At 43.7% G+C, this 25,736-nt stretch overlaps 6 protein-coding genes across 12 annotated transcripts; 3 read left to right on the plus strand and 3 right to left on the minus strand.

Moving 5' to 3' along the window:
- The first annotated feature begins 175 nt into the window (after positions 1-175).
- Positions 176-22,906, plus strand: LOC6533541 (acid sphingomyelinase-like phosphodiesterase 3b). Its single transcript, XM_002094215.3, is given in 7 exon segments — positions 176-375; positions 12,381-12,570; positions 18,030-18,727; positions 19,251-19,443; positions 20,368-20,659; positions 21,870-22,089; positions 22,091-22,906. Coding segments are annotated over 6 exon segments (1,533 nt in total). The 5' UTR covers positions 176-375; positions 12,381-12,494; the 3' UTR covers positions 22,145-22,906.
- On the minus strand, positions 1,169-10,785 carry LOC6533536 (cell surface glycoprotein 1). 7 transcript variants are annotated; one of them, XM_039373972.1, is made up of 9 exons: positions 10,655-10,785; positions 7,902-8,053; positions 6,842-7,324; positions 6,479-6,713; positions 5,646-6,237; positions 5,294-5,508; positions 2,445-2,500; positions 2,141-2,173; positions 1,169-1,961 (listed from the first exon to the last, which is right to left on the minus strand). In XM_039373972.1, exons 1-9 carry the CDS (start codon positions 10,751-10,753, stop codon positions 1,793-1,795), a joined length of 2,034 nt encoding a protein of 677 aa, XP_039229906.1. In that variant the 5' UTR covers positions 10,754-10,785; the 3' UTR covers positions 1,169-1,792. The 7 variants fall into 7 exon arrangements, with proteins under 7 accessions (XP_039229906.1, XP_039229905.1, XP_002094246.2 ...); XM_039373971.1 differs by having other exon boundaries at positions 6,479-6,728; XM_002094210.3 differs by lacking the exons at positions 2,141-2,173; positions 2,445-2,500 and adding an exon at positions 3,696-3,913.
- Positions 11,129-12,421, plus strand: LOC6533537 (probable insulin-like peptide 1). The gene has a single exon (XM_002094211.4). The coding sequence runs from the start codon at positions 11,751-11,753 to the stop codon at positions 12,213-12,215; it is 465 nt and encodes a 154-aa protein (XP_002094247.1). The 5' UTR covers positions 11,129-11,750; the 3' UTR covers positions 12,216-12,421.
- Positions 12,991-13,759, plus strand: LOC6533538 (probable insulin-like peptide 2). The gene is made up of 2 exons (XM_002094212.3): positions 12,991-13,236; positions 13,319-13,759. Exons 1-2 carry the CDS (start codon positions 13,074-13,076, stop codon positions 13,567-13,569), a joined length of 414 nt encoding a protein of 137 aa, XP_002094248.1. The 5' UTR covers positions 12,991-13,073; the 3' UTR covers positions 13,570-13,759.
- Positions 14,596-15,479, minus strand: LOC6533539 (probable insulin-like peptide 3). The gene is made up of 2 exons (XM_002094213.3): positions 15,206-15,479; positions 14,596-15,146 (listed from the first exon to the last, which is right to left on the minus strand). The coding sequence occupies exons 1-2, from the start codon at positions 15,462-15,464 to the stop codon at positions 14,959-14,961; spliced, it is 447 nt and encodes a 148-aa protein (XP_002094249.3). The 5' UTR covers positions 15,465-15,479; the 3' UTR covers positions 14,596-14,958.
- Positions 16,750-17,608, minus strand: LOC6533540 (probable insulin-like peptide 4). The gene is made up of 2 exons (XM_002094214.4): positions 17,292-17,608; positions 16,750-17,238 (listed from the first exon to the last, which is right to left on the minus strand). The coding sequence occupies exons 1-2, from the start codon at positions 17,458-17,460 to the stop codon at positions 16,994-16,996; spliced, it is 414 nt and encodes a 137-aa protein (XP_002094250.1). The 5' UTR covers positions 17,461-17,608; the 3' UTR covers positions 16,750-16,993.
- Positions 22,907-25,736: the final 2,830 nt, after the last annotated feature.

Here is a 25,736-nt window from a genome sequence, read left to right on the forward strand (position 1 = left end):
GACCCATAGCACATGGGGGAATTTGCCGCTCAAAGCTTGAAAAAGGACTCAAATGTTGGGAAGGGAAAGCGCTCAAAAGCTGTGTGCCACTGGAAAAGCTGTCCCAAAAGAAATTCCGAACTTCACTCAAAGCGCAGATGGTGGGCCAATGCAATGATAACACCAAGTCGCTAACGACAGTTGAAGACGAGCGTCCATGAGCCACACACTCCTCGGCTTACGACTCCGCAATCTGTAGATGTTCGCCAATTTACGCGCCTTTGACGAATCGCCGTACTCCGTGTGAATCAGCATTAAGTTGGCGCGTTTTTATTGCTCCGACTACGGGCAGAAAAAAAGGAGATGAAAAGTGTCTCATCACGGGGCAAGTGAAATGTACGCATCGCATACATATCCATATCAACATCCGTATTCGTATCCGCATTCGCATCCGCATCCGCTCGTCCCGGTTTCCATCATAACGTGACAACAATTTTGATTTGGTTGTGGTGCGCGAGTGTTTGTGCCGTAACTAAATACGGGTTTATTGTGGTTTTGCTGGTTTTGTTGCTGCTGCTGCTGCCAGTTTGCCATTTTGCCATGTCATTTGCCACTTTTTTGTTGCCACCCAATTCATTTGCCATAATAAATGCAAATTCGAAGAGCTTGTCACCCACAAAGCACCGAGAAAAACATTCACATACCCATACACATGCACATTACCATAAGAGCTCAAGCACACACAACCACACACACAACCACACACAACCACACACACACACACACACACACAGACAAAAAGGCATCGCGAGTCGTGTGTTTGTGCTAAAGAAAATTGCAACAGCCAGGCGCCTGAGGATATGCCACAGAAATGCACGACACATTACACATACGCCTTGTTGCACACAAATTATGTAATATCGCATTAGGCGACCCCGCTCGACAATGCCAGCGAACTGGACTTCTGTTGGCATATTGATGGCTATGCTCGTTGAGCTTCTTAAGCGATAATCGAATGCATTGGAGCAAGCCAATTTCGAGTGCAAACATACCCATCCTCGGAGTTCAGTGGGCACATCAAATCATCAAATCAAGAAACAACTTGCCATACTGCAATCATTTCAATCTTCAATCGGTGGATCAATAACCTCTCCAAAACGAGCTGAAGCTTTCTTAAAATATGGTTTTATATGTATTTTAACAGACAATATATTTCTCTATTCTATTGAGCATTTTGAATATCAGCAGAAAGGCGTTTATCACCATCAAGATAAAATGTGTTTTAGTTCAGTTTTTGAAGTTTAATTTAGTAGGTGACAGTATTTAGAGCGCACTTGCACTTATCTCATTCATTTTTCATAGGTTTTCCTTAGAGATGATTGATTGGCTTTTAATTTGTGGCAAAAATATCTTGGCAAGAGCAATTCCAAAAAGGAATTGGTCATATCAAGATACACATACTAAAATGAACTACCGATTTATAATGATATGGCTCTTATGATATCCAAAAACATGTTCAAACTTTGGTTAATAATCGGTTAAATATTGTAAAAACGCAATCAATATTCTCTCTTATTAAAGATTTTGCTGCTTGTCAGTTGACCATCTGAATCAATTTTTTACCATTTATCAAAACTGAAAGCTGTCCAAACGCCTCTCTGCCAAATACAGGGACTTTTTCAGCCAATCCCATCGAAAATGTGAATGGCATATCGTTTTTTGCTCTGTGTACCTATGGGATTGACTTGAGATTCGGGGAGTGGCCCTGTTGTTGAACATTCGGGGTGGAGTTGGAGGAGGTGGTGCATCATTCCTACGATTGCAGTGACTGGCGAATGTCGGACTCGGCGGCCACCAGAGGAGCACGCACCTCGATGCCACGCACGGGCGCCCTGTCCAGATGCGGATTGAGATACTTGTACACCTCGCTGCGATTCAGATCGATTTTGCGCTCCGGCTTCTGGTACTTCATGAAGTTGACCCTGCGAATGGCCAAGGAGCCGCTGTTAAATTGGAATTGCAAGAGTGGTCCGCCACTTCAAGGGGTTCAAGGGGGGTACGGATATGGAATGGAATGCAGTGCTCCCGGGACGAAAAAGCAGCGTACATATGCATGCAATGAACCGGAGAACATAAGAAAACGTCCAATGTGACAACTTACTTTTGCATGGTCAGGCCGAGACCCTGCAGCTCCCTGGTGGATCCGGAGCAGTCCGTTTTTCCCCCATTGGTTAAGTACAAGACAAGGGCGGGCAAATACACACAGCACAGCACAGCACAGCAAAAGCAAAAGCAAAGAGAAGTTGTTAGCCTCATTAAAGAGTCGAGAAGTGAGGGAAGCGGGAAAAGTTCCGTAGAATCCGTGGGATTGCGATGGATTCGGATGGGGATTCAGGATTGGAATGTGGATGGGAAAGGCAAAGGGAATGGGACTTGGGATGAGGATTGGGATGAAGAAAACTTACCTGAAGCGCTGGCGTGTTATATGCTCGCCATTGAACAAACGATTCCAAAATGCAATCTACAATGAAAATCAAAAGGCAAAGAGCAAGGAGAAAAGATATCCAAGTGCAAGAGCAAAGGCGGCATGCATAAAGAACTCAACCGGAACGCAGAAGGAAAGTCAAATCAACTGCAGGCCTTGTGACAACACACACAGTTCGGATGGACAGATGGGGATGAGAATGCGAATCAGGATGAAAGTCGGGTTGAAACTGCCAACGGGCACAATGGGTCTCATAATGCTAACGATAATGCCAACGATAATCATAATGAGCAGTGCTAGGTGCTACGCATGTACCATACGACTATATATCATCTATACGTATGGTTTCCAGTACATGGCATCCGGAGCACTTCTTCATCACGGCTGATCCAAATGAAACACTACCTGGAATCGTAGCCCAGCAACGGACTCTCGTATGGACAGCTGCTAATGCGCAAATTTATGGTGCATGGAACGATGTAAAGAGTTGAAGCGAGTGGCCATGCCATGGAAAAGTGAAGAAGTGAAGAAAATGAATGCCTCGCATGGAGCTAGGGTTATGGGTGAAGTGGGGTGAATGCGGGGGCACTGGGAAAAACCATCTCCAAAAATATATCCATCATGTGTAGCGACTGACAGTTTCAAAAGGTATTTAAAAGCTTTGGAGCTACGTTTTTTGTTGCTTTAGCAGATAATTACGTGTTGAGTTACTGTTAAAGTTCCTTTTACATATGTAATTTTACTTGTGGTATACCACTGAAATATCGTTTTCTCCGGACAATTTAAAATACAATTTTTTCTTTCAATTTCAAAGATTGTTACAGCCAGAAGCTGGAGAAAAATTGCATAGAACTAAAAACAACAGTCCTATTACTACTGCCAAAAAGTTAACTGGCATAGTTTACCTTGACCACAGAAAATGTCAAGATTTCTATTCCTTAAATTTGCAAAGACATAAATATTGCAGAAGGGAAAAGCTGAAAGAAAATCCCAAGCGGAAGATGGACACAATTTTTTTGGTGTAGCTCTTCTCGGTGCGAGTGTTTGCTCTGCGGCCAGAGCGATGATATGAGATGAGATGCGAGGCGAGGCGACGACAGAGGCAGAGCCTGACCATGGCAAACATGGTCAAACATGGCCAACTAGCCGCAATAAGTAGGGTGGTATATGCATAGTGGGTGGTGGTGGGCTCTTGTGGAGATGGGAGGATTGAGATGGGCGGGCTACCCACCCGAGAGTGCTGCCCGTGATGAGCTCCGCCTGGGCGCTCAGGGTCTCGGCAATGAACTCATCGTTGTAGGCATCCTTGGGACGGTACCAGCGCCGTCCGCCGGGAAGGACCAACGGACGCTCCGAGGATGGGACCAGTGGCCCAAAGGCCCGCTTCGACCGCCGGGGATTGTTTTTGCGCACCAAATGCTCCTCGAGCTCCTCAATGACATCGTGTCTCTAGCAAAACCAAACAGACGGGCGGAAAAGTGCACACACCCACGGTGTTTTTGAGTAGCAAAAAACCAAAAAAAAAAAATCAAAAATAAAGGACCATGATAGTTGTAGATGGGAAGGAGAAAAAGAGACGAAACATTGTTGAAGGGCTTTCCACTTGGTGCCTACTAATTGTCTTTTGGTTTCTGCATTTTTCCCCTGCCGCTGCAAAAGGGCTTTATTTTTCAAACTCGAGAGAGAGAATCATCTTGGGCACAACGCTACAAATAACTTGCTGTTGGCAATTTATCAAAATTTAAACTCGATTAAAGCTAACTAACTACGTTTGGAAGCGCACATTATGCTGCAAGTAGAAAAAGACAAAAACCAAATGGCATTTTAGTTAATTTGATTTGTGGACACGGACGCGGGACACGGGACACGGGAGTCGGGAAATGGGGGAACCAGCTCCACAGAAGCCAGGCTTCTCCCAGTGGAGAAGGTCCAGCTGCCCGCAGCTGGATAATATAGCTCAAAGCATTCCGGGGATAAAAACTGACTTCGGAACTCAACCGAATAGTTTGATGCCTTGCAGAAAGTCCTTGCTGTTTTTATCGGGCTGAGAGGACGGCTTTATACAAACTTAAGCAGCTATCTCAATAGAAATAAATCAGAGAGTTGAGCATATTTTGGAATAGTTCGACCTCAAAGACAGCCAACTAATGATGGAAAACATTCTGAGCTGGCGCACTCTCTAAATCTTAAATATTCTTCTTTGCAGATCATCAACAAGTTATTTTAAGGATAAATAAATAAACGAGTTTAAAGGAAAGTTTCATAAATCCTTCAATGTCCAAATTAAGCTTACTTCCGTTTTACTTTATAGTAATGTAATTAGGGTTCCCAGAACAATATCCTGTTGTTCGTGAGCTTCTTCAACTTTCCCAATCTAAATTCCATCAACAAGTAATAATATTTTCAAATTAGCATCTCATTAGCTTACGCTTTTTAGCCCTCCGTAACTTTGCCAATATAAATTCCATCAGCATGTATTAATACATAATCAAGGTATAGCAAATCCTTTAGCTAATCATATCCGATGCGAGTAATCTCACTTTATACAAGCTGGTGGAATATTTATTTTCCTGCCCCATCACTGGGACAATGGAGCATTTCCCATAAAGCAGGCCTTGCCTAAGCCTTGCTCTAAATAGTTTTGCACGAGACCAAGTTGCAGGTAGGGTAAACGGACGGACAAACGGACAGACGGACGGACATCCAAGGACATTGGAACCAGCTAGACCCAACTCATGACAGCCTAATTACATTAACTGCCCTGCCAGGGAATTTATTTCACCGTGGCCATGGCTCCCAAGGCCAGTTGTGTGTGTGTCCCGTACTTACCTTCTGCTTCTTGAAGCTCTGCTCCTCGGACAGAGGTTCCTGCTCCTGCTCCTGCTCCGGATCCAGATCCTTTTTCTTGTCCTTGGCCAGGCGATTGTCGTCAGTGGAGCGCGATATTTCCGCCACCTCCCGGTCATTGGCATCGCATCTATCCTCATTACTCTCACATGGCCCCACCGGTGGGTTGTCACTGCCAGATATGGATATGTCCTTGCCTGCAGGACATTCGGTAAAGCGGGTAGGATGGCGAAGGGAGGGGGGATGAAAGGGGAATTCGGTGCAAAAGGATATACGCAAAAGTGCGGCATTAGAAAAATTTAATTACTGTCGACCAGGGCATAGTTTTTTGCACCTGCATCCTCTGTTTCGCCTGCGGCGTTGATGGCGGTCACCCCATCCTCATCCTGCACCCCGTTGGCTGGGTTTTCATCGATTTGCGGCAACTGCTTCTCCTGCTGCTGCAGCTTAAAGGTGGGCAGCAATTCGGCCAACTGCTTGGTCACCGCATCTAGGGTGGACTGGATGGTGGAGGGCAGTGACGAGAGGGCGGCCAGTTGTCGCTGCACATCTGCCAACTGGCGCTCCAGGGCCAATTCCTCCTCGCTTTTGACTGGCAGCGGAGCAATGGGTTCCGCCGGTGGGGTGGCTCCTGCTGCTGAATCCTCGGCAGCTTCTTTGCCGTCGGGTGAGCCCGGCTCTGTTTGGACAACCCCTTCCGCTTCGCAAACCTCCTTGGGAGCATCGGACTTCTCCGGCTGCTCGTCCGGCAGTTCGCTCTCGGGCAGCTGCTCCAGATTCGGCACCTCACTGTCCGTGGGCAGTGGCTCGTCATCCTTTTCGGGCTCCGGTTCGGGCTCCACCACCTTCTCCGCCACTGGTTCCTCTTCCTTTTGCTCCTCTTCCTTGGGTGGCGTGGCTTCCTTTGGTGGCGGCTTAGCTTCCGGCTGTCACACGTAAACACAAATTAACTTTTGATCCGAACAGCAAATAATGCAGTCAGAGAAAATAGTTCCAAAGAAGCTACGATTTTAAATTAAGGAACTCCTTCAAAGCTTTAAAACCTCTTAAAATAAATTTACAAGTTCTTAAAAGGAACTCTAGATTGGTGAACCCAAAAGAAAACATTTCTGGTTTAATATTCTGGACTCTAGTGCAGTTTTTCTCCCAGTGCATTCAACCACTCACCATTGGCGACTTTTCCCGCGGCGCCGACTTAACAATCGTCACCTTGTAGGCATTGGCCGCCCGACGTTCCGCCTCCAGGGATTGCTTGCTCTTGGGAACGGGACGATTGGGTCGCTGCAGGAAGGTTGACCACTGACGGTTCTCCTTGTCCTTTTCCAGCTTGGTCTTGGTCACCTCCTCGTTGAGGGAGCGCAGAACATCGCTGGACATGCAGACGCCCGGCTTGGGGAAGATCCTATAGAAATTGACGCTATCATATGAAAGTGGTTAAACGAACTCTCGTCCCTATGGCATGCCAATAAATAGGGAAGTATTCTAGAGGGAGCTGGCGGAAGAAATGGGCTTAAGTTGTATGGTACGCACCCGAGGACATTGTGCTCCTTGAGCACCTCCGACTCGCCGGACAGCACGGCTGCAATTTCCTCCTCCACCAGCTTAATTTCCTGCCTTTCGGACAGCGCCGAGCACGGGCGATCGGGCAAATCCGGCAAGTAGAGACTCTCGACGGGAGGGGCTCCTTCTTCTGCCCGGGCTGTTGCATCATCCACATTCACATCCCCGCGATTCTCTTCCGAATGCACTTCCGACACGGCTGGGCGACATTCCGCCAGGACATCCACGTCCACGTCCACTTGCACAGCAGGAGCTGCAACAGTCGTAGCGGCGATTTCCCGGGGCGGCGGGACGAATGGCTCCGGTTCCGGAGTACGGGCATTTGTGGTTTCCGTCAACTGGGACAGCGATGGAGTCGGCGATGGTGAAATGGTTGGCATTGGTGACTTGGTCAACGAACCCTCGCTGGTGGGAAACTTCTTCAGGCACTCGTAGGCGTCCTCCTCGTTCTCCCTGCAAGTGAATCCGTGGCCAAAAAGTGAGCCGAATTTATGAACATAAGAATTAATTCCGTAGCATGCAAGACCTGCGATGGAACACTCTAAGATTAATTAATTATAACTAGTGAAAGTTGGAATACAAAATCATTTCCAGAATGGTAGGGTAAATTTATAAATCTCACTTTTCTTAGTTTCTTTTGTATCGACATTAAAGAGATTTCCTTTTAGTAAACACATTTAATTTATAAAGTATTTCTATGGCATTTTTTGGAGCTACATATCGTCCTGCTCAGTAAATTCTGTTCTTGAATCATGAAAATTTGTCATTATGTTTTCCATTCCCCTCTAGAGGACGTTTTGTGCTTTGTAAATTTCACGAACAAGTAGTTACCTTCAGCAAGGGTATAAGGAAACGTTCTTGGGATGTTAGCCCGCTCAGCTGTGATAAATGGTCCTCGGTGGATGGGCTACAAAGGCCAGTGCTGAAGGAACCGGACAAGGACGAGGACAAGGACGAGGACCGCGACCAAGAGCAGGAAAAGAATGGAATGGAAGGGACTGCTGTGGAATAGAAGGAAAGGAAAGCTCACCGGTAGACGCCGAAGTAGAAGACGCTCCCGCTGTTCATGATGAGGCGGTGGGCCTCGTCGTGGGTAAGGGGCGTGGCAGCCGTGTCATTGATGCGCACAATGATGTCCTCCACGCGGAGTCCAGCCTCGTCAGCAATGCTGCCCTCGGTCACCTAACGTTGGAGAGCATGTGTACATGTTTAGTGCTAGATGCGTATGCCTAGATACCGCTCGATTCAGATGCGGATGTGGTGATAGAATGAGTGCGAGGCCAAGATAGCCGAGATAGCCGAGATACATACAATGGGATGCAATGCGATAATGGGAGAATTTCTATTAGCCGACAACGACGACGTCGCGTGCTGAGTGAATAAAAATAAAACGCGCGCCAAATGTCAACAAAACAAAGACCAGCAGACCCAGACCCCCGAACAACACACAATCCTACACTCATACAATCACGCACAACCTAAGAGAACTGAAGACAATGCCCAAGAAGAGGGGGGTTATGGGGATCGGGGAAGAGGAAAGGGGAAAGGGGGGATGTGGGGCTCAGAACGAGGGGTGCTCGAGAAGAAGTGGCAGCTCATTAACGACACTTCAGTTAAGCGAGTCAAGTGGAATTACCCATGTCTAACCACTCAAATATTGCATTGTTTCGCCGGATGGAAATGCTTGTGCTAAATTATGCTTCCACACGTTATAATTTACAGACTGCTTAAGAGGAGAGCAATTGGCAAGGATAGCTCATGCCAAGCATTGCAAAATATTAAAAAAATAATATATATTTAATGACAATCATATAAAATATAAACAGCTTTTAAAATCTGTTTTACATAAGTTGTAGCATTTGCAAACGGTTAAATAAACTTTTTTGGTCAACATAAATTCACAAAAGTTTGCTCTAATTTTAATTTATAGAATGAAAACCCACTGGACTAATCATTTTAATTGTATAATACAATTTATAGTTCATTGAAGGAAACTAGATTATTTATATTCCGGAAATGCATCCAAATGACCGTGTAAGAGAATATCGTTTTAAAAATTTGCATTTGCCAACATTTATTTTCGCAACCATAAATCAAAGTGAAAAAGTTGTTAGAACAATAACAACTAAATACAATATAAGCTTTATGGCTTTTGTGGGTAATAAAGTACAGACAAATTGGCGCAAATTGAGCAGATAAATTGTAGGTATTCATTTGAAATGGTTTCAAAATTCCCACTATACGAAGTGAGATTCATCAAACTAATAGTTATGAGTGAATTATGTTTCGCCTTTAAAATGCACAATATCTTAGCGCGGTCCACAGCACTTTATTGTATAATTCAGGCAGTTTTGTAACACTTCGTGGGCAAATAAACGCTATTGTATTCGTTTCCGTGGTGCGAAAGCAGGGCTCATAACTAGAAAGTCACTACACCGACTGCCAAGAGGACTTAGTAATGCAAATACTGCAAAAAAGTGGTTGGCAAAGGGAGAAGGAGGTGGAGGAGTAGGAGGAGGAGGTGAAGGATTGGGGACTTCACCATTTCACCCAACCAAGTTGAGGGTGTTGCCTTTTCACTCCCAGGGGCCACTTGCATTTCACTTATGGAGGAGTCAATTTCCAGCGGTAAAGTCGCCGGGCAAAAAGCACTCGGCATCGTTGGAGGTTGCAAATATTTATAGAACACAGGCTTAGGGCTTATCTGGGCTATACATCTATGTACCAGACTGTATGTGGCAAAGCGGCATGGTGAAGAGTGGTAGAGTAAACAGAGGTTTTTCAAAAGATTACCGGGGATTGTTTAGTGTTTGCAGTGCCAATATGTGAAGGTGTGTTGGAACATTCCATAACGTAATATGAACTCAAGTCAAAGGATGTGCTTTTAGGTCGCTTAAACGTAGGCAGGAAAAACCAAAGGATAAATAAGTTTTCGGAATTCATAATTTAGTGGCTTTTTCCCGATTGTTAATAATTCATTTACCATAAACTTCCTAATTTTCAGCATTTTTACATCATTTATATATATCCCGAAGCACAATGCAAATAGTGCAGCATATTATAAATTGATCGGAATTTAAAATAACTCACAGCATATAATTTGTTTATGTAAAGCGAAAAAAAGGATAAAGTCAAAAACAATTTATGACCTCTTTCCTTGACTCTGCGGCCTAAATTGATTTATTAATTTTGAAAGTATGGGGATTTTTTAGCGCCCCTCGCATTTCGGTCATTTGTTTTATGCGTTTAGCAGTTTGCCAATTAAAAATCGCATTTGTGTTGGATTTACGCCCATGTCGTTGCATTGTATTTATTGTTATTGTTGTTGGCTGCGATTGTCAACACAATGTTACAAAATGCGAATTGCCAAATGCAATTTATGCACAAACAAAGGCCCAACTGCCAGCGAAACACAATTAAAATTTGAATAAGTTTATTGCCGCTGCCATTATGCGGCTCATTAGCGTGAAATGCATGGCCCTGTCGATTAGATAAACAAAAGCAGCGAGAGGAATTACTTTAATTAACTAATTTGCCAATGCAGCAAATCCGAATGGACACACACGCATCGCGTTACGTAATTCGAACAAAAAGTAAAAACTGATTCGAACGCATCGAGTTAATCCAAAGGTTCATTAACCATATTGAGTGTAAAATTTTCCAAACCACACACACAGGTATCAGTCGCCAGGTGAAAGAGTTGGGTGGTGTTGACGCACGAGGGGGCGGGGGTGTGTGTGGAACAGCATATAGATTTCGTTCTTTTCCCGAATCGGGCCTAACCTTAACCACAGTCAGCGGATAGTCGTAGTCCGCCCCGCCCACCAGGCGAAAGCCCCAGGGCACATTATCAAATCGGCACATCTTAATGTCGAGCACCATGTTTCCTTGATTTATTCCGACTTTTTTAGTTCGTTTCGATTTTTCCCGATTTCAATCGCGAATTTTCTTCAATTTTCTCTTCTTTTATTTCTCTTCTTTTTCTTTTGTGTGTCTTTTTTGCTTTTCCGGCACTTTGCGGTCGGTGGGAAGAAGCGTGTGTTTCGAGTGCAGCGCTGGCAACCAACTGTTGGCATCGCCGTGCGTGCAACTCGACAATCGAGTGGCCGTGGTGATGGCGATGGCGATGGCGATGTTGGTGATCGAAGCGATTTCGCACACTGCCGCCGGAGGAGCTTCATCGAAGCATACTTTCCTCCTGTTCACGACATGCTAATGAGGCTGCCACTCTGTCAGCCATCGGCTCACATGCTCCGTGCCACATGCCCCATCCACCAGCCCTCCAGAAAACTGGTCGTAATCGTAATCGCAATCGACAGCAGTCAGAGCCTCTTAGCGGCAATGTAACAGGTTGGGCGAACGGGTTATGCTTGTGCAGTGGGCGGAATTTTGGCGGTAATTACACTGAGAATAATTACAGCAGAAGCAGCATGCATCTAATCACACCTGAGAGCAAGTCCCATGAGGCTAGCTCTTCTAATAAAGTTTCAGCAATAATTCAAAAATATGTCATGAATATTATCCTTCTTCAAAAATTAAGTAAGCAGCTTATTCACAATATATTAATTGAGTTAAGACGGTGGATTGTACAAATTATGGAACTATTTCCTATGAAATACAATACCAAGATAGCAGTGCATTGCTTTCTATCGAAATTGGGAGTGAAGAGCTGGAAATAGAGTTTGTATTTTTAGGGGAATCCTTAGCCAAAACATGGGTGGTCAAAGGATTTCCAGCCCCAAGTTGCCACGCCCGTGGGGAGTTTGCTATGCCACTGCAGTGTTAGACTGCAAAAGAGGCCATTGAACTGCATTCGCTAGCTTTCGATTTAGTGGTATAAATACCAGTTGCAGCCCAGAGCATCCACAACAGATCCAAGATGTTTGGCCAGAACAACGGTGCAGTTGCTCATGGCCTTCGGCTCCAGCCGCTGCTAATCGCAGCCATGCTCACCGCCTCGGTGGCACTGGCCACGCCGGGTGGCAGTGGTCACCAGTTGCTGCCCCCCGGGAACCACAAGCTCTGCGGTCCCGCACTGTCCGATGCCATGGATGTGGTGTGTCCACATGGTTTTAATACGCTGCCAAGGAAACGTGAAAGCCTGCTGGCCAACAACAATGACGTGCAGTTGGAGGTGGAGGCGGAGATGGAGGATGATGGCATGTGGCAAACGCTGGACGGGGCTGGCTACTCCTTCAGTCCGCTGCTGACCCAACTGTACGGATCCGAGGTCCTGATCAAGACGCGTCGCCACAGGAGACACCTGACCGGTGGCGTCTACGACGAGTGCTGTGTCAAGTCCTGTAGCTACGAGGAGTTAGCCACCTACTGTCTACCGAAATAGGACACTTGGCCCACCAACACCCAACACTCATTACCCAGCATGCATAAACATACACATACGTACACTTGAACATGGCATTTTCCCACATACTCCCACATACTCGTATATGTAAACCCGTACCCCAACAGCATTCGTAATCCAATTCGTAATCACTTATTTATGCAGCACCAACTTTGACTAATGAATAAAAGTAGACAGTGCAAAAAGACGAATTTGTGTGAGCGCCAAAGACAAGACAGTCAAAGGAAAAGTTCCAAGGAGGCGTAAATCGTTGCCAGGATGCTGTTAGCTCCAATCAGCTGGCTCTGGTTCTTGATGGCCTACTACGGCCTGCCTGGCGCCCAGGCGCGGATTGGTAAGTATAGGTTAAGAATGGAAGATAGCAACGGGCTGAAGGCGAGGGAGTTTTAAGACCAAGGACTCATTTGGTATTCATAAATGCAGGGCTTAGCACGGCCTGGCTGTTTATACATAAATTGTTTAATTGGCTGACAGCAAAACGCCCACAAAGCCCCTTCTACGCCCCAAACACCCACAATTTCCCAATAGCCATTTGCATAAGTCAGCTTTGACATTGAATGAGTTTAGCCAGGCGTTCGAGGAAAGGGAAGACTCCGAAATGCACTCATCGCATCCTAACACAATTTGACAACCTGACTTGTAAGGATAACATGTGTGTGGAGCCAGAGCCCGACCACGACCACGACCCAGACCCAGACCCAGATACAGTTTAAGTTGCTTAGGAGCAGTATATAAGCCAGTTACTTTGGGCCAAACATCATCAGTTAGCTTTCGACCCAGCTCGACCCAAGTTAATCCATTCGATCGTAAAGCAACCAAAGCAGTAAACCCATAACCATGTGCAAGCCTGTGTCCTTCATCTCGATGGTGGCTGTGATTTTGCTGGCCAGCTCCACAGTGAAGTTGGCCCAAGGAACCCTCTGCAGTGAAAAGCTCAACGAGGTGCTCAGTATGGTGTGCGAGGAGTTCAATCCCGTGATTCCACACAAGCGCGCCATGCGTAAGTTCTTACCAGGATGCAGTACCTCCTGCTGGCATTGCTAGACCAACTTTGTATCCACTGTATCCATGATTTTTCCCAGCCGGTGCCGATAGCGATCTGGACGCACTCAATCCCCTGCAGTTCGTTCAGGAGTTTGAGGAGGAGGACAACTCGATCTCGGAACCGCTGCGAAGTGCCCTCTTTCCTGGCAACTATCTTGGCGGTGTCCTCAACTCCCTGGCAGAGATCCGAAGGCGCACTCGCCAACGGCAAGGAATCGTGGAGCGCTGCTGCAAGAAGTCCTGTGATATGAGGGCCCTGAAGGAGTACTGCTCCATAGTCAGAAATTAGGTCTCCTGTTGCCTCCTGAAAATAATATCCCTAACTGACCTGCTCGACGCCATTATCTCTGGATCTGGTTCCAAACCAACCATGTGCATATATACTACAATCGATGTTTTTTATAGCTTGTTGCATGTTACTCTTTGTGAATGATCGAAACGGATTAAATATATATTCTGCTTTAAGCTTTGGCAAACAATCGTTACATTTATTATTATCGTTATATCATATGATTACATTATAATGTTATCCACAGTAAACAAGCATCATTGAAAATTACTTGCATATTTTATAAATATTATTCTTGAGTTTGCTTTTTTAAGCATTAAAAAATATAAAAAAAATTTTAAAAATATATTTTTGGCCACTAAAACTTAGTTTATTGCAAACCAGAAGAACTTCATTTATCGATGATTGTATCTTCCGAAAAGAAAAGAATACCTAACTTTTAAAAACAAAGCATGGGCTACTTTTATATTGAACTTAATGAATTAGAATTTGTAGTTGCGGTGGACAGATTTTATATAGCAATAATCAAAACCATCGAGATATTTATTATAGGAAAATTACTTCTTGTACGTAAAGTAAAACTTTAAATCATTCTTTGGAGCATAATAATCAAAACTTATTTTCGTGCTCAATAAATAATATAAATGCTGAAGGTAGAAAATATTTTTAAATTTTCAAAACCATTTTGATAGCTGAAAGAAACTAAATCAAACAAAAATACAGCAATAAGTGCAAGAAACGTAAATTATGCAAATAGAATGTCTTGGCTCAATATCTATTAAATATCATTGAAACCATCAATTCTTAATGTATAAATGGGAACAAAAAGTTAGAAACCCAGAAGAAGACCAGTTAAACTTAGAATTTTCTATGCTCATTCTTTCAGGACATTTATTAAAAATAATTTTACACTTTACAATTGGCAGCGTATGTTAAAAAATCGCAGCTTCCTTTTTAACATAGTTGCAAACAGAAATCCGGCCGCTGTTCAATAAATAATTAACTGCAATCAACGACAATGAAAAATCAATGTAATACTCGTTTAATTACCAATCAAGTTGGCCAATCTGCAGCAGTTTGAATACATAATTTATTTAATAATTTATACCCAGGCGATGTATTCTGGCCCTGCACCATCATATATCTACATGCATATAACATCCCGTGTTCCGATTCAATTCGCGTGCCTGTCTCTGATTTCAGATCGTAAATTATGCGCATACATCCCACTTACATGTGCATATATATCATAAATCCAAAATTGGAATTGAGTAGGCTTCTCTAACGACTTAACAACTATGAATACGTGAGTGCTTTCCCCAGGCGTGTCCTTTCTGTCCTTGCAGTCCTTTCAGCTATCGCAGGTGTCGTATTTGCTCTGGTAGAGGCTTACGTTCTGGGCTTGGAAGCACAATACCGCAGCACCTCCTCCATGGAGCACGACTTCAGACAACACTCGTCGAAGACTCCATCCCGGAGACGTCGAGTCTGGAGCATCTGCACCGAACTGTCGCTCAGCAGTCTTTCCAGCAGCGAACGGTCCTCGAAGCCATCGATTAGGTTGAAGTTCACGGGGTCTATGGGTATTTTTGATCAAGATCAATAGTTGAACATCACATAGTTTCCATACACCTACACAAAGTCCTTTTGGTCATCGCATTGAAGCCATACACACAGAGTTTGGACAGAGTTTCGGGCAGTTTGCGGCCGCACAACTTCATGGTTGCCTGGACACCGCCGATCATGAGGATGATCAGTAGCAGGCTGGGCAGCAGGATCCTCCTGCCCTGGCACCTCATCTTGATGCAAATGTGTTTAAGTATGAATCCCCCGGGGAGTATGTGTGCTATATGTCTGCCAAGTGGCACGGCCTCAACTGTTTGGCTTGCAGTCATCGGCAGTGGGTTATATATGGGGCAGAATGGGATGCGATCCGAGTTGGATGTCTGCTGGTCGTATCCAGCGTCTGAGCACTGTCAGAATGCGTTAGCCGTAGTGTCAGTTAGCACCATGCACACATATAGTTCGCCCTGGTCTGGACTGGTCTGGTCTAGTTTCTGGTGCTGATTTGGGGTGTGGGTTGTTATTTATCCCTTCGGGCTGGCAGGGAATGTCTGAAGTGGTGGAGTGATGATGAACCCGTGGGCTCTTACGCACATCAGCTGGCGTTTGTTTACGTTCTCGCCCAAGAAGTGGCGAACGGATCTGGATGGCTGGAAAACAAAATGACGTGCATCGAGTTCCCTTCGGCACATGGGGGTGTTCATCCATTTCGGCGAGCTCAGAAAGTTTAGCTGCATAGTTCATAAAGTCCAATTTCAGCGGTTTAACTATAGTGCTATGCATTTTAAAGCTCACATTTGGTGAGTTAGTGAAAGTTGGTGAAAGCAGACTTACATTAAATATTTTAAAATATAAAATGCAAATAAATTTCAGAGCAATGAGTCATTATTAGGAGACACAGAGAAACTAGTAAAATTTTAATTAAAACAAAGGCCATCTCATTTTAATAACACTTTTACAGCTTCCCGAAACGAGGCATTCACTTTCATTCAATTAAAAACGAGTGCCAACTTATTCAATTGCCTTTGAGTGGAAAACAATAAAGTCGCCTTCTGTTATCTCATTATCTTGGCTTAGTACCTTCGATACTTTATGGTTTCCCCAATTCCCTTTTGCAAATGATAAGCCAGCTGAGCCTTTTTCGGCCGCGAAAATCAGGTAGATTTTTACCTGTAAGCCCGGAATTATTATCATTTAAAAACCCTTCGTTAAATAGAGTATTATCTGTGGCAAAATCCCGCTGCTGATTGCAAGTTGTTTATCGCCACTTTGAGAATAACAAAAAACAAGGATAAAAAGGAAGCTGGGAAATCGAATCTGAGTGTATAGCACAGTTCGTTTTGTCTCCACCTTTTGTTTTGCTTATTAAAATCAGAACGTCATCTAATTAAAAATTCATATTTTTCATTATTGTTCTCGGAAAACAAGGGCACCGCACTGATGGTGCTGAATGGCAGCTGCTTGTGGGTGGTTTGGTGGTTCGGTAGTTTGGTTTTTGTGGGTGTTGTGGGTGCTTTTTGGGTGGTTTGAATAATCCGGGGATTCCCCATGATTCCCCGCACAGCTGGAATGCCGCAGGCGGAGATAAAAAAAAGAGAAAAAGGCAAAGGACTCTTCTTTTGTTTCTGCTGCTGCTTGGAGAGTAACTTTATTTGCCTCCACTAGAAATTTTACAATGAAATATTTGGAAATACGATTACGTTTATATTTAAAGGGTTAAGTGTAGTAGGAAAATGAATTGCAAAAAGCCTGCCGGTCCGGGTATTGTGCCCTGCCACCACAAAATCTCAGCCATGACGGGTTCATCTGGTACTTGACATTTGGAATCTGGTTTCTGGGATTCGTTTGGCCATCCTGGTCATCAGGCACAGTAGTCCAGTATATCGTCGTAGGTGCAGCCCTCCTTGCAGCACTCGTGGGCAATGCGTCGCCGATGGCGTCGCAACCTGCGTCCACGTCCGCCGGCGGGTGGCTCACCCATCTCCATATCCGTATCCGTATTCGTGTCCTTATCCGTCACTCTTCCCATTCCCATCACCCGTTCGGTGTCCTCGACCGGCTGCTGGAGCTTACGGATCAGCTCACGCACTCTACCATCCTTTGAGGCTGAGGCGGAAAGAAGTTAGCTGGAATAGTAAGAGTAGAGTAACCGAACTTACCACTGCTCCGCCTGACGCGGCGTGTGAATCCATTGACACAAATCACATCCAGTGCCTGGATCAGAGCCTCGCCGCACATCTTCCGACGTCCCTGGACCGGCTGCAGCAAGTGCGACACGGTGGCCAGCAGGAGCAGCAGCGCCAGTCCCAGTCTAATCAGGCTCATCATCCTGCTCGATCTTTCACTCCGCCGTCCGTGCTCTCGCCGGGCATAAGAGGTATGCCTCCTATATCTCTGGTATTCGCTCCTATCTCGAACTTCTCGTGCTCTTGGCAAACCGATCGCTGGGCATGCCAAATGATACTGACTCTTGAAGAGTGCCGGTGCTTAAAATGTTGCCTCGCTAATTGACTTTTCGACTTCACATTTTTCCGGCCAGGTAGAAAGCAGAGAGCAGAGATCAGAGGCCAGGTCAGTCAACCAGTCAGCTGCAGGAGATCCCTGTGTTCTTTCAGGTTTTTCTTATTTTTGTCGCTCGACCAGCCGGCGGGCAAATGCCCGGCGATGGGAAATGGTCTTTCCCGGGGTCAGGAATTGCCCGTCTTAGCCAAAGTCAAAGTCTAATCTCGATCCTTACTGTAGATAGGGAAAACACCTAAAAAATTGGCCAGGGAATTGTGATATAGATTAAACAAAAATGGCACCTATTATAAACCAAACTGATTTTCATTTAATGACATAATAGATACCATTACTAACAAGGTTTTCCCTGCATGATTCTACTTGTTTGTCGACAGGCTACTTCTGGCACATCAGTGACCTCCACCTGGACACGCTCTACTCCACGCAGGGCGACATCTACAGGAGCTGCTGGGAGTTGGCACGATCGGTTTCCGGCTCCAATGCCAACAGTGCGGCATCGGAGCCACCAGGTCCCTTTGGACACTACAACTGCGATAGTCCGTGGAGTCTGATTGAATCGGCGGTGAAGACGATGAAGGCCAAGCAGGGCGACAATGTGGAGTTCGTCCTGTGGACAGGAGACGCCCTCTCCCATTCCGCACAGCCGCTCTCCGAGCAGAAGCAGCACGAGATCCTGCGGAATATCACAGAGCTGCTGGGACGCAGCTTCTCCTCGCAGTTCATATTTCCGGTTCTGGGCCACGAGGACGGCAGTGGCAGCTATCGCAGATTGGGCGAACTGTGGCGCCACTGGCTGCCCTCCGAGGCTCTGGTGACCTTCGATCAGGGCGGCTACTACTCCATCGAGCAGACCAAGAGTCGACTGCGCATTGTGGCATTAAATACGAATTTCATGCGACTTGATCCCGATCCGGATCCAAGGGCATCGCTAAGTTTGCGATGGCCAGCGGAGTATTTTGCCGAACCAAAGGCATCCGTGAGCTCCATTTCTGCAGAGGATGAGCTGCTGGCGGAGCAACAGTGGCTCTGGCTGGAGGAGGTGCTCACCAAGTCCAGAGAGAAACAGGAAACGGTACGAATGAATATATAATTAATTATATTTTAAACAGTAAATGGTGAGAAAGATAAAACAACAGATTATTGTTACTTTTAAATCAGCTTATTATAAATCTAATTTCTATTAATTAACAGTTTATCAAAAATGAAGTGACAGCGCCATAATTAATGGGTTTTTTATAACTTATTTGCAATTAACTCTTATTTAGTTTATATATATTATAATAACTTATTTTGTCAAACTAATCACGTATATGTATCTCTATGGAATTTAATATTGACAACAAGTTTTAATTTTATATAAAATTGTAGATAATTTAATGTTTGCAGCTCGTAAAGCCAATGCGATGCAAGTGTAAATATTCAATATTTTTCACTTACCTTGAACCAAGGCTATTGCATGTCAGTAAATTCAATCGGACAGCGTGCTGCCCTTTTGATTAATTATAATATTTAATTAGCGAGAAGAAGGATTGATTTCATTTCACTGGCCGCTTGGACTAAATGAACCGAATCTGTTTACTCTTGCCCCCACCCAGGTATATATCGTGGGCCACATGCCACCGGGTGTGGATGAACGTCATCTGGGCACGCAGCACAACCAGTTGACTTTCACGGAGCGTAACAACCAGCGCTACCTGGACATGGTGCGTCGCTTTGCGCCGGTCATCCAGGGTCAGTTCTTCGGCCACCTTCACTCGGACACCTTTCGTCTGTTCTACGATGCCAAAGGTTTAGTATTAGCCCGACCAATTATTTCCACAGCCAAGATTACTGCCACTACAATCAACTTTTGAGTGGATAGTTAAATTACGGATTACAGTGAAATCCGGTTATAGCGACATTCAATTTAATTTGGAAACATCGTTTTTTCATTAAAAAAAAAAGCAGAAAAATCGATAAATATGGCGAAAACGCCGATTAAAAATATCTGATTTTTTACAACAATTTTTTTTCTCGATTTTTTGATAAAAAATAATCCGTTTTTTTTCGATAGCAGTAAAAATAGTAGTCCAAATGTGGAATGCTATACCTCGTTGAATTCGCAACAAAATTCCCTATCGATCCATGTACATACATTGAAATGCTAATTTTTGGCCATTTTTCGCAAATTTTGATGCAGGTACCCCTTGCCAAAAATGCAAAAATTTGTAAAATTTTTTTTTTCGAAAATCAACAAAGTTGGGATAGACATAGTTAGCTATGTTTTTTAGCAGCACAAAACAGTCTTTATTTTAGCTGTGCGGCTAGTTTTGGCCAACTTATGGCGAATACGACGATTAAAAATATCTGATTTTTTACAACAATTTTTTTTCTCGATTTTTTGATACAAAATAATACGTTTTTTTTCGATAGCAGTAAAAATAGTGGTCCAAATGTGGAATGTTATACCTCGTTGAATTCGTAACAAAATTCCCTATCGATTCATGTACATACATTGAAATGCTAATTTTTGGCCATTTTTCGCAAATTTTCGAAAATGCAAAAATGTGTTCAAATTTTTTTTTTTCGAAAACCGAAAAAGTAAAGGGTATAACGACGTTAAATTGTCGGTCCCTTGAAAGTCGCTACAACCGGATTCTACTGTATGTACATGGCCTGTGGAGATAATTCCTCACATTTTTGCTCACAACTAACAATTGTGTCCGCTGACAGGCAATCCCATTTCGTGGCTGATGATTGCCCCATCGATTGTGCCCCGCAAGGCGGGCATCGGCTCATCGAATAATCCCGCCCTGCGGCTCTACAAGTTCGACACGGGCAGCGGCCAGGTGCTGGACTACACGCAGTTCTGGCTGGACCTACCACTGGCCAACCGGGCCAACGAGCCCACCTGGCAGCCGGAGTACAACCTGACGCACTACTACGCCCTGCCGGAGATCTCCGCCGGAGCACTGCACAATTTCGCCGAACGCTTCACGGGCACCGACCTCTCCTGGTTCACCAGGTAAATGCAAATAGTTGGTGAAAATGCTTTTCGGAGGGGTGGTGAAATATCAGCGTGTTGATTGATTTGACCGGTAATCCTTGGAGCTCACAGATGGATTTGATTCTGCGGGCGACAGATAGGAGGGGAAATAATGTTTGGCTATCTGGAGCACAAGTAAATTGATAACTCCAAACTGTAAGCCGATTTAACAACTTTAAAACTGAGCACTTGAAACATGAGTTAGCCAGTAGAAAATGTTTGCTTATTTTGTTTTGTTTTTTCACGAAAATCAATTTAACGCTTAATTTACTCAATTATAACCAAACAATTTACTCTATTATAGCCAAACAAAAGGACGCTTAAGTTTTTTCTACAGTAATCAATTTCAACTTTAAACATTTAACTCTGACTTATCCAATTCGTATGTAAAATAAACCATTTAAAAATCATATAAATCGTATTATTTTCGTTACTCATTTCATTTGTAACTGCTTAAAAAACTGTAAGCCCCTTTTTGCTTTTTTCTTAATCTGATACCCCTTTACAGCCCAGTAATCAGTTCAGTTCACAAAAAGCGATGGCAAAAAATACGCCTAGTTTTATTGTGCAAGCTGTTTTAATAAAATAAATCCGTTTAAAAACGAAAATGCGCTGAAAACCTTTTTTCGCCATTACTCGTATAATTTTTTACCAAAACTCATTGCGCATTTCAAAGTGCATTTGCAGGTATCACCCATATCGTAATTGACTTTAATTTTACCTCAGCACTTTTTATTATTCAGAAGACTTACATTTACAAATAATTCGCTGCTTTTGGTGGGCAAAAATATTATTAAAATAGTTCTTGTGTGGGAATAAATGTGGAGAGTGTCACAAAGGATCGCAGTACGTTTAATAACTTCATTTCGATGAACAATTTATATTCATCAGGAATATAAGCGCTCTCTATTACAAAGAACCCTCTTTTTTAGAGAAGAATTTAAGGGGCACTGGTAGACTTCTTCAATCAGGACACCGCTGAACCACTTTCGCCCACGAGGTGTTGCAATATGTAAATCCAAATGGGAGATAGCGGCCCGGCTAAGAGCATTTATGAAAGCCCGCCTGGCCGGCGATACAGAGCAAAGCAAACAGGGACGTCCAAATGACGCTCATACTCCCATGGACAGGACTCGTTGCCATTCTTTATACGCTGTTTTTTAACCCACCATACTTTTTGTGCCCACAGATACCACCGAGCCAACGCCGTGCGATATCATTCGGGTTCGGCCTGCCCAGGACTCTGTATGCTCAATCATTACTGCGCCATCACGCGCCTGGACTACGATGAGTTCCGGCTCTGCCTGGAGAAGGAGCAGCTGGCGCTGCAAGGACACGCCCCCGCCGCCCTAATGCCCACATCCTGGAGCTGGCTGCTCGGCGTGCTCGCCGTTTTTTATGGCCTCCACCGAGGGACGGCGGTGGTCAGGGGGATGCAACAATTGCCACATCCAGCGAATTTAAGCGTTCCCGCTTAAGCGGAACCATATCAATGTGGGGCGAGACCCCAGGATGCGGAGGCACTCAGAAAAAAGATGGCAGCAAATTATGAGGGAATCTTATAAATTCCCTTTAGCTCAATGGTGGGTTAAAACGGAGAAGGTTCTTTCAAAATGTGATGTTATATTCATTGTTAATTATTCCTCATTTGTAGTCAGTTTCATTGTTTAAGTTTAGAGAACAGGGTAATTGTTGCTAGAAATTATTGTCACTTTTTATGTTCTACCATTACATCTAGTTGTGTAATTTGCCATTAATTGACCATTAATTTTAGTTTTAAATTAAGCAGCAAATAGGATTTCAGTGGCACATGCCACATAAAATGGGCGTTTTTTCTCTGAGTGCCCCGATGCGGAAATAGATAGTAATGGATATACGTAGGAATGGGTGAGCTAACAAAAGAAAGAGAGGCAGATAGCAAGGACGAGGACGAAGGATAACTTGGCTGAGCAATTCCTATATACAAGTATAGCGCTAATTTACTCTCAATTATGCTGCATATGAGCCAGTATGCGTGCCATATCGTTTGTGTGTGTGATATGATTACAAAGAATCGTCTCTGCATGTGTATTCGCGGATATATATGCCTATATGTGTATGTATATGTGTATTGTATGGACTTGGATATATATGTATGTATATGGATATGTATATGTATATGTATATGTATATGTTTATCTGGATGTACTTATTGTATATGAAATAAACGAAAAACTTTTAATGTTACTGCCCTTGCACAATTTGTTTTCCGTTGGCGGCGCTTCGTCTCCGCTTTCTATAAATATTTAAGCAACAAATTGCGGTGTAAATAAATGTGTTAATTTGCGCAAACAAGTCAGCAGTTAAATAAAACGATTGCAGATGCTCTTCGGGTTTTCCGGGAAAATTCGAGGGTTACAAGCTGGCTTCCAGCTCTCTTTTTTTTATGACCAAGGCCATTAAGCGGCGTAAACCGCAGCGCAGTCGTATAAAAAAGAGTCATTGACAATGGCATCTGACCGAGTCGAAGGAGTCTCACTATCCGGAGGAACATGCATATGGATGGGGGGATGTGTTCCGGGGATATTCCGTATTACCAATTCGCAGTAAATTCACCGGAAATCATTTAGTATTTATGTGGGATAAATTACTTTTCAGAAAACAATTTATCGCTGATACTTATTCGTTTGAAGAATCATGTAGTTACAATGCAAATTGTGTGTAACCATTTGGGATAAATTATTTAATCAAGTATTGTGATTGAAAAAAAGGTTAAAAAAGCATACATGAATACTTGTGATATTGCTTTCTTCAATTTGTTACATATTTTTCAGTTCTGTATACATTTCTTTTAGAAGCTTAACGAATATACACTTAGCATACTGTTGTTCATATTTACCTCACTAAATTTCCTAATACCTCAATATTTCACAACTCGTAACGCAAAACAACTGCAAAAGTTAAGCATTTTCCCTGCCGTTTGGCAAAGTTTCGGGTAAGTCACATAGTTCCCAAAACTTCCATAAAGGTGCACATAAAGGTCGTTGAGGAAAATTTAAGGAGCACTCCCTTGGCTATTTGCACTCCCGTTTCGAACTTAGTTTTTCCCATAAGGCTGTGAAAGATGGATATCCAAGTGCAATTATATGCATAATAGATAGGCATATCTATCTTCGAATTCAATCCGCATGCAAATGATTGCGTTTCTGATTTGAATTTGATTCGAATGTTGTCCAATTTAGTATCTGAGAACATGCCGTCAATGGTAACTAAGATACCTTGTATCGCAACCCAAGTCGATTCATAAGTAATGCATGACCGGCCACCGAATGACCCCAAGAGCATGTTGCACGGCCATGCCACCCACCCACGTCCCACCCACCAACCACCCACAAGCCAACCACCCACTATCTACCCACCAACTAGCCACTAACCAACGACCCACCTCCCAATTTCCATCGGCATGCGTGACTTCGGTACGTGATGGTCAAGTAAATTATAGGCGAAATTGAAACGGCCATCCTCGAGGATGCGGCGCTTGGCCAGCAGTTTTCACAACTTGGCCCAAACCTCCGGAGGGAGTTTAAAGTATTCGGCCGATAAGTCATTGCTTAATTTGAGGCAGCATGTGATGGCCAAAATATGGCCACCTGCAGAAGGATTGCTATTACCTACATTATACCCATCACTCGTAGGCATGCAGGGTATGCTAGATTCGTTGCAAAGTATAACATTTTTAAGTATATTCATTATTGATCAGAATCACCAGCCAAATTGATTTATTTAAAGTTACATTTAAAAGCAATACAAAGTTGCAATTATATTTATTTGCGTTTAATTGGTCTGAATAAAGCAAAACAATGCGGAAATATTCAAAGGTAAAAATGAAATATAAGTTACAAAAAGGGAAAGATTTTGTAATATAATACAAGCATGCAATTAATAAATTCATCTGTTGGTCCAATATAAATACATATGTATATATCTTTTCCTATTTATGTATGTTGATTTGTACATTTTGCAATAAACTAAATATTTGCCAATAACTACTTCGCCACAGTTATTAAATTATTTTATACATTTTGATGTGTAATGAAAAGCTAGGCCATGTATTTTGCCAACAATTTGTTCGACGTGTTTGTAAATACAACAAAATTATTATTTAACTTGTTAGTTGGGAATTTAATATGGAAATGCGGAAAGTGTAGCGAAGACAAACGCTTTTGGATAACACAACAAGTAGCGCACATCAGCCAACTGCCAAATTAAACAGTTTGTTGTTTCGACCCCGCGGAGCCGCCAGTTGTGGCTAGAAAAGCACACAGTTGGCAACAAAATCGCAGGTGGAAGTGGAGGACCTGGAGCTGGTCCTCAGGTAACCCGAGTCCATCAAAGTTGCACTTGCACCGGGAGCCAAAGTGACAAACACATGCCGGAACACCCGCAGTCATTAAAGTTTATTAAGAAATTTTGCCAACTCTTTGCGGAGCAGTTGGTAACTGAAGGGGGACTGAGGGGTGGTACTATATCTATATCTATATACGGCTTTCTTGGGGTGCTCCTGGACCCTCTTTCAACCATCAATGCTCCTTGGGGCAACTCGATGGAACTTCAACAGCAGGCGACGAAATGTTTTGGTTTTGCGGCTTTTGCAATTTGGCAAAGTTCGTTTGGATTTTAACTTGAATTGGGGTTTGCCGGCATCGGCTGGGGGCCGCTCTTCCATCTTCCATCATAACGCATTGGGGGACCCCAAGGACATGAACAGCCGCACGGAACTTGGCAGCCGAAATAATACACACGACTAAGCAAATACTCGGCGAGATGGTATCGCAAAATATACAATACACCGAACGAAATGTGGTTCCCTAATGACTCATAGTGAAAAGCTTGTGAGTATCGGAATGGATTTTGAATAAATTGAAATTCGCAGCCAAATTTCACTTAAGTGCTGTTCTATGAAATGTTATAATGGCTTTCGTTTGGGGGTAAAATAGTAGCGGAGTGAAAAAATTACACTTTATACAAGCTTAAACTTAGCTGTGAATAATGTATTCATAATCACCAAAAATGAATG

The sequence above is a fragment of the Drosophila yakuba genome, chromosome 3L (genome assembly GCF_016746365.2).
Source record: "Drosophila yakuba strain Tai18E2 chromosome 3L, Prin_Dyak_Tai18E2_2.1, whole genome shotgun sequence".
NCBI lineage: Eukaryota > Metazoa > Arthropoda > Insecta > Diptera > Drosophilidae > Drosophila > Drosophila yakuba.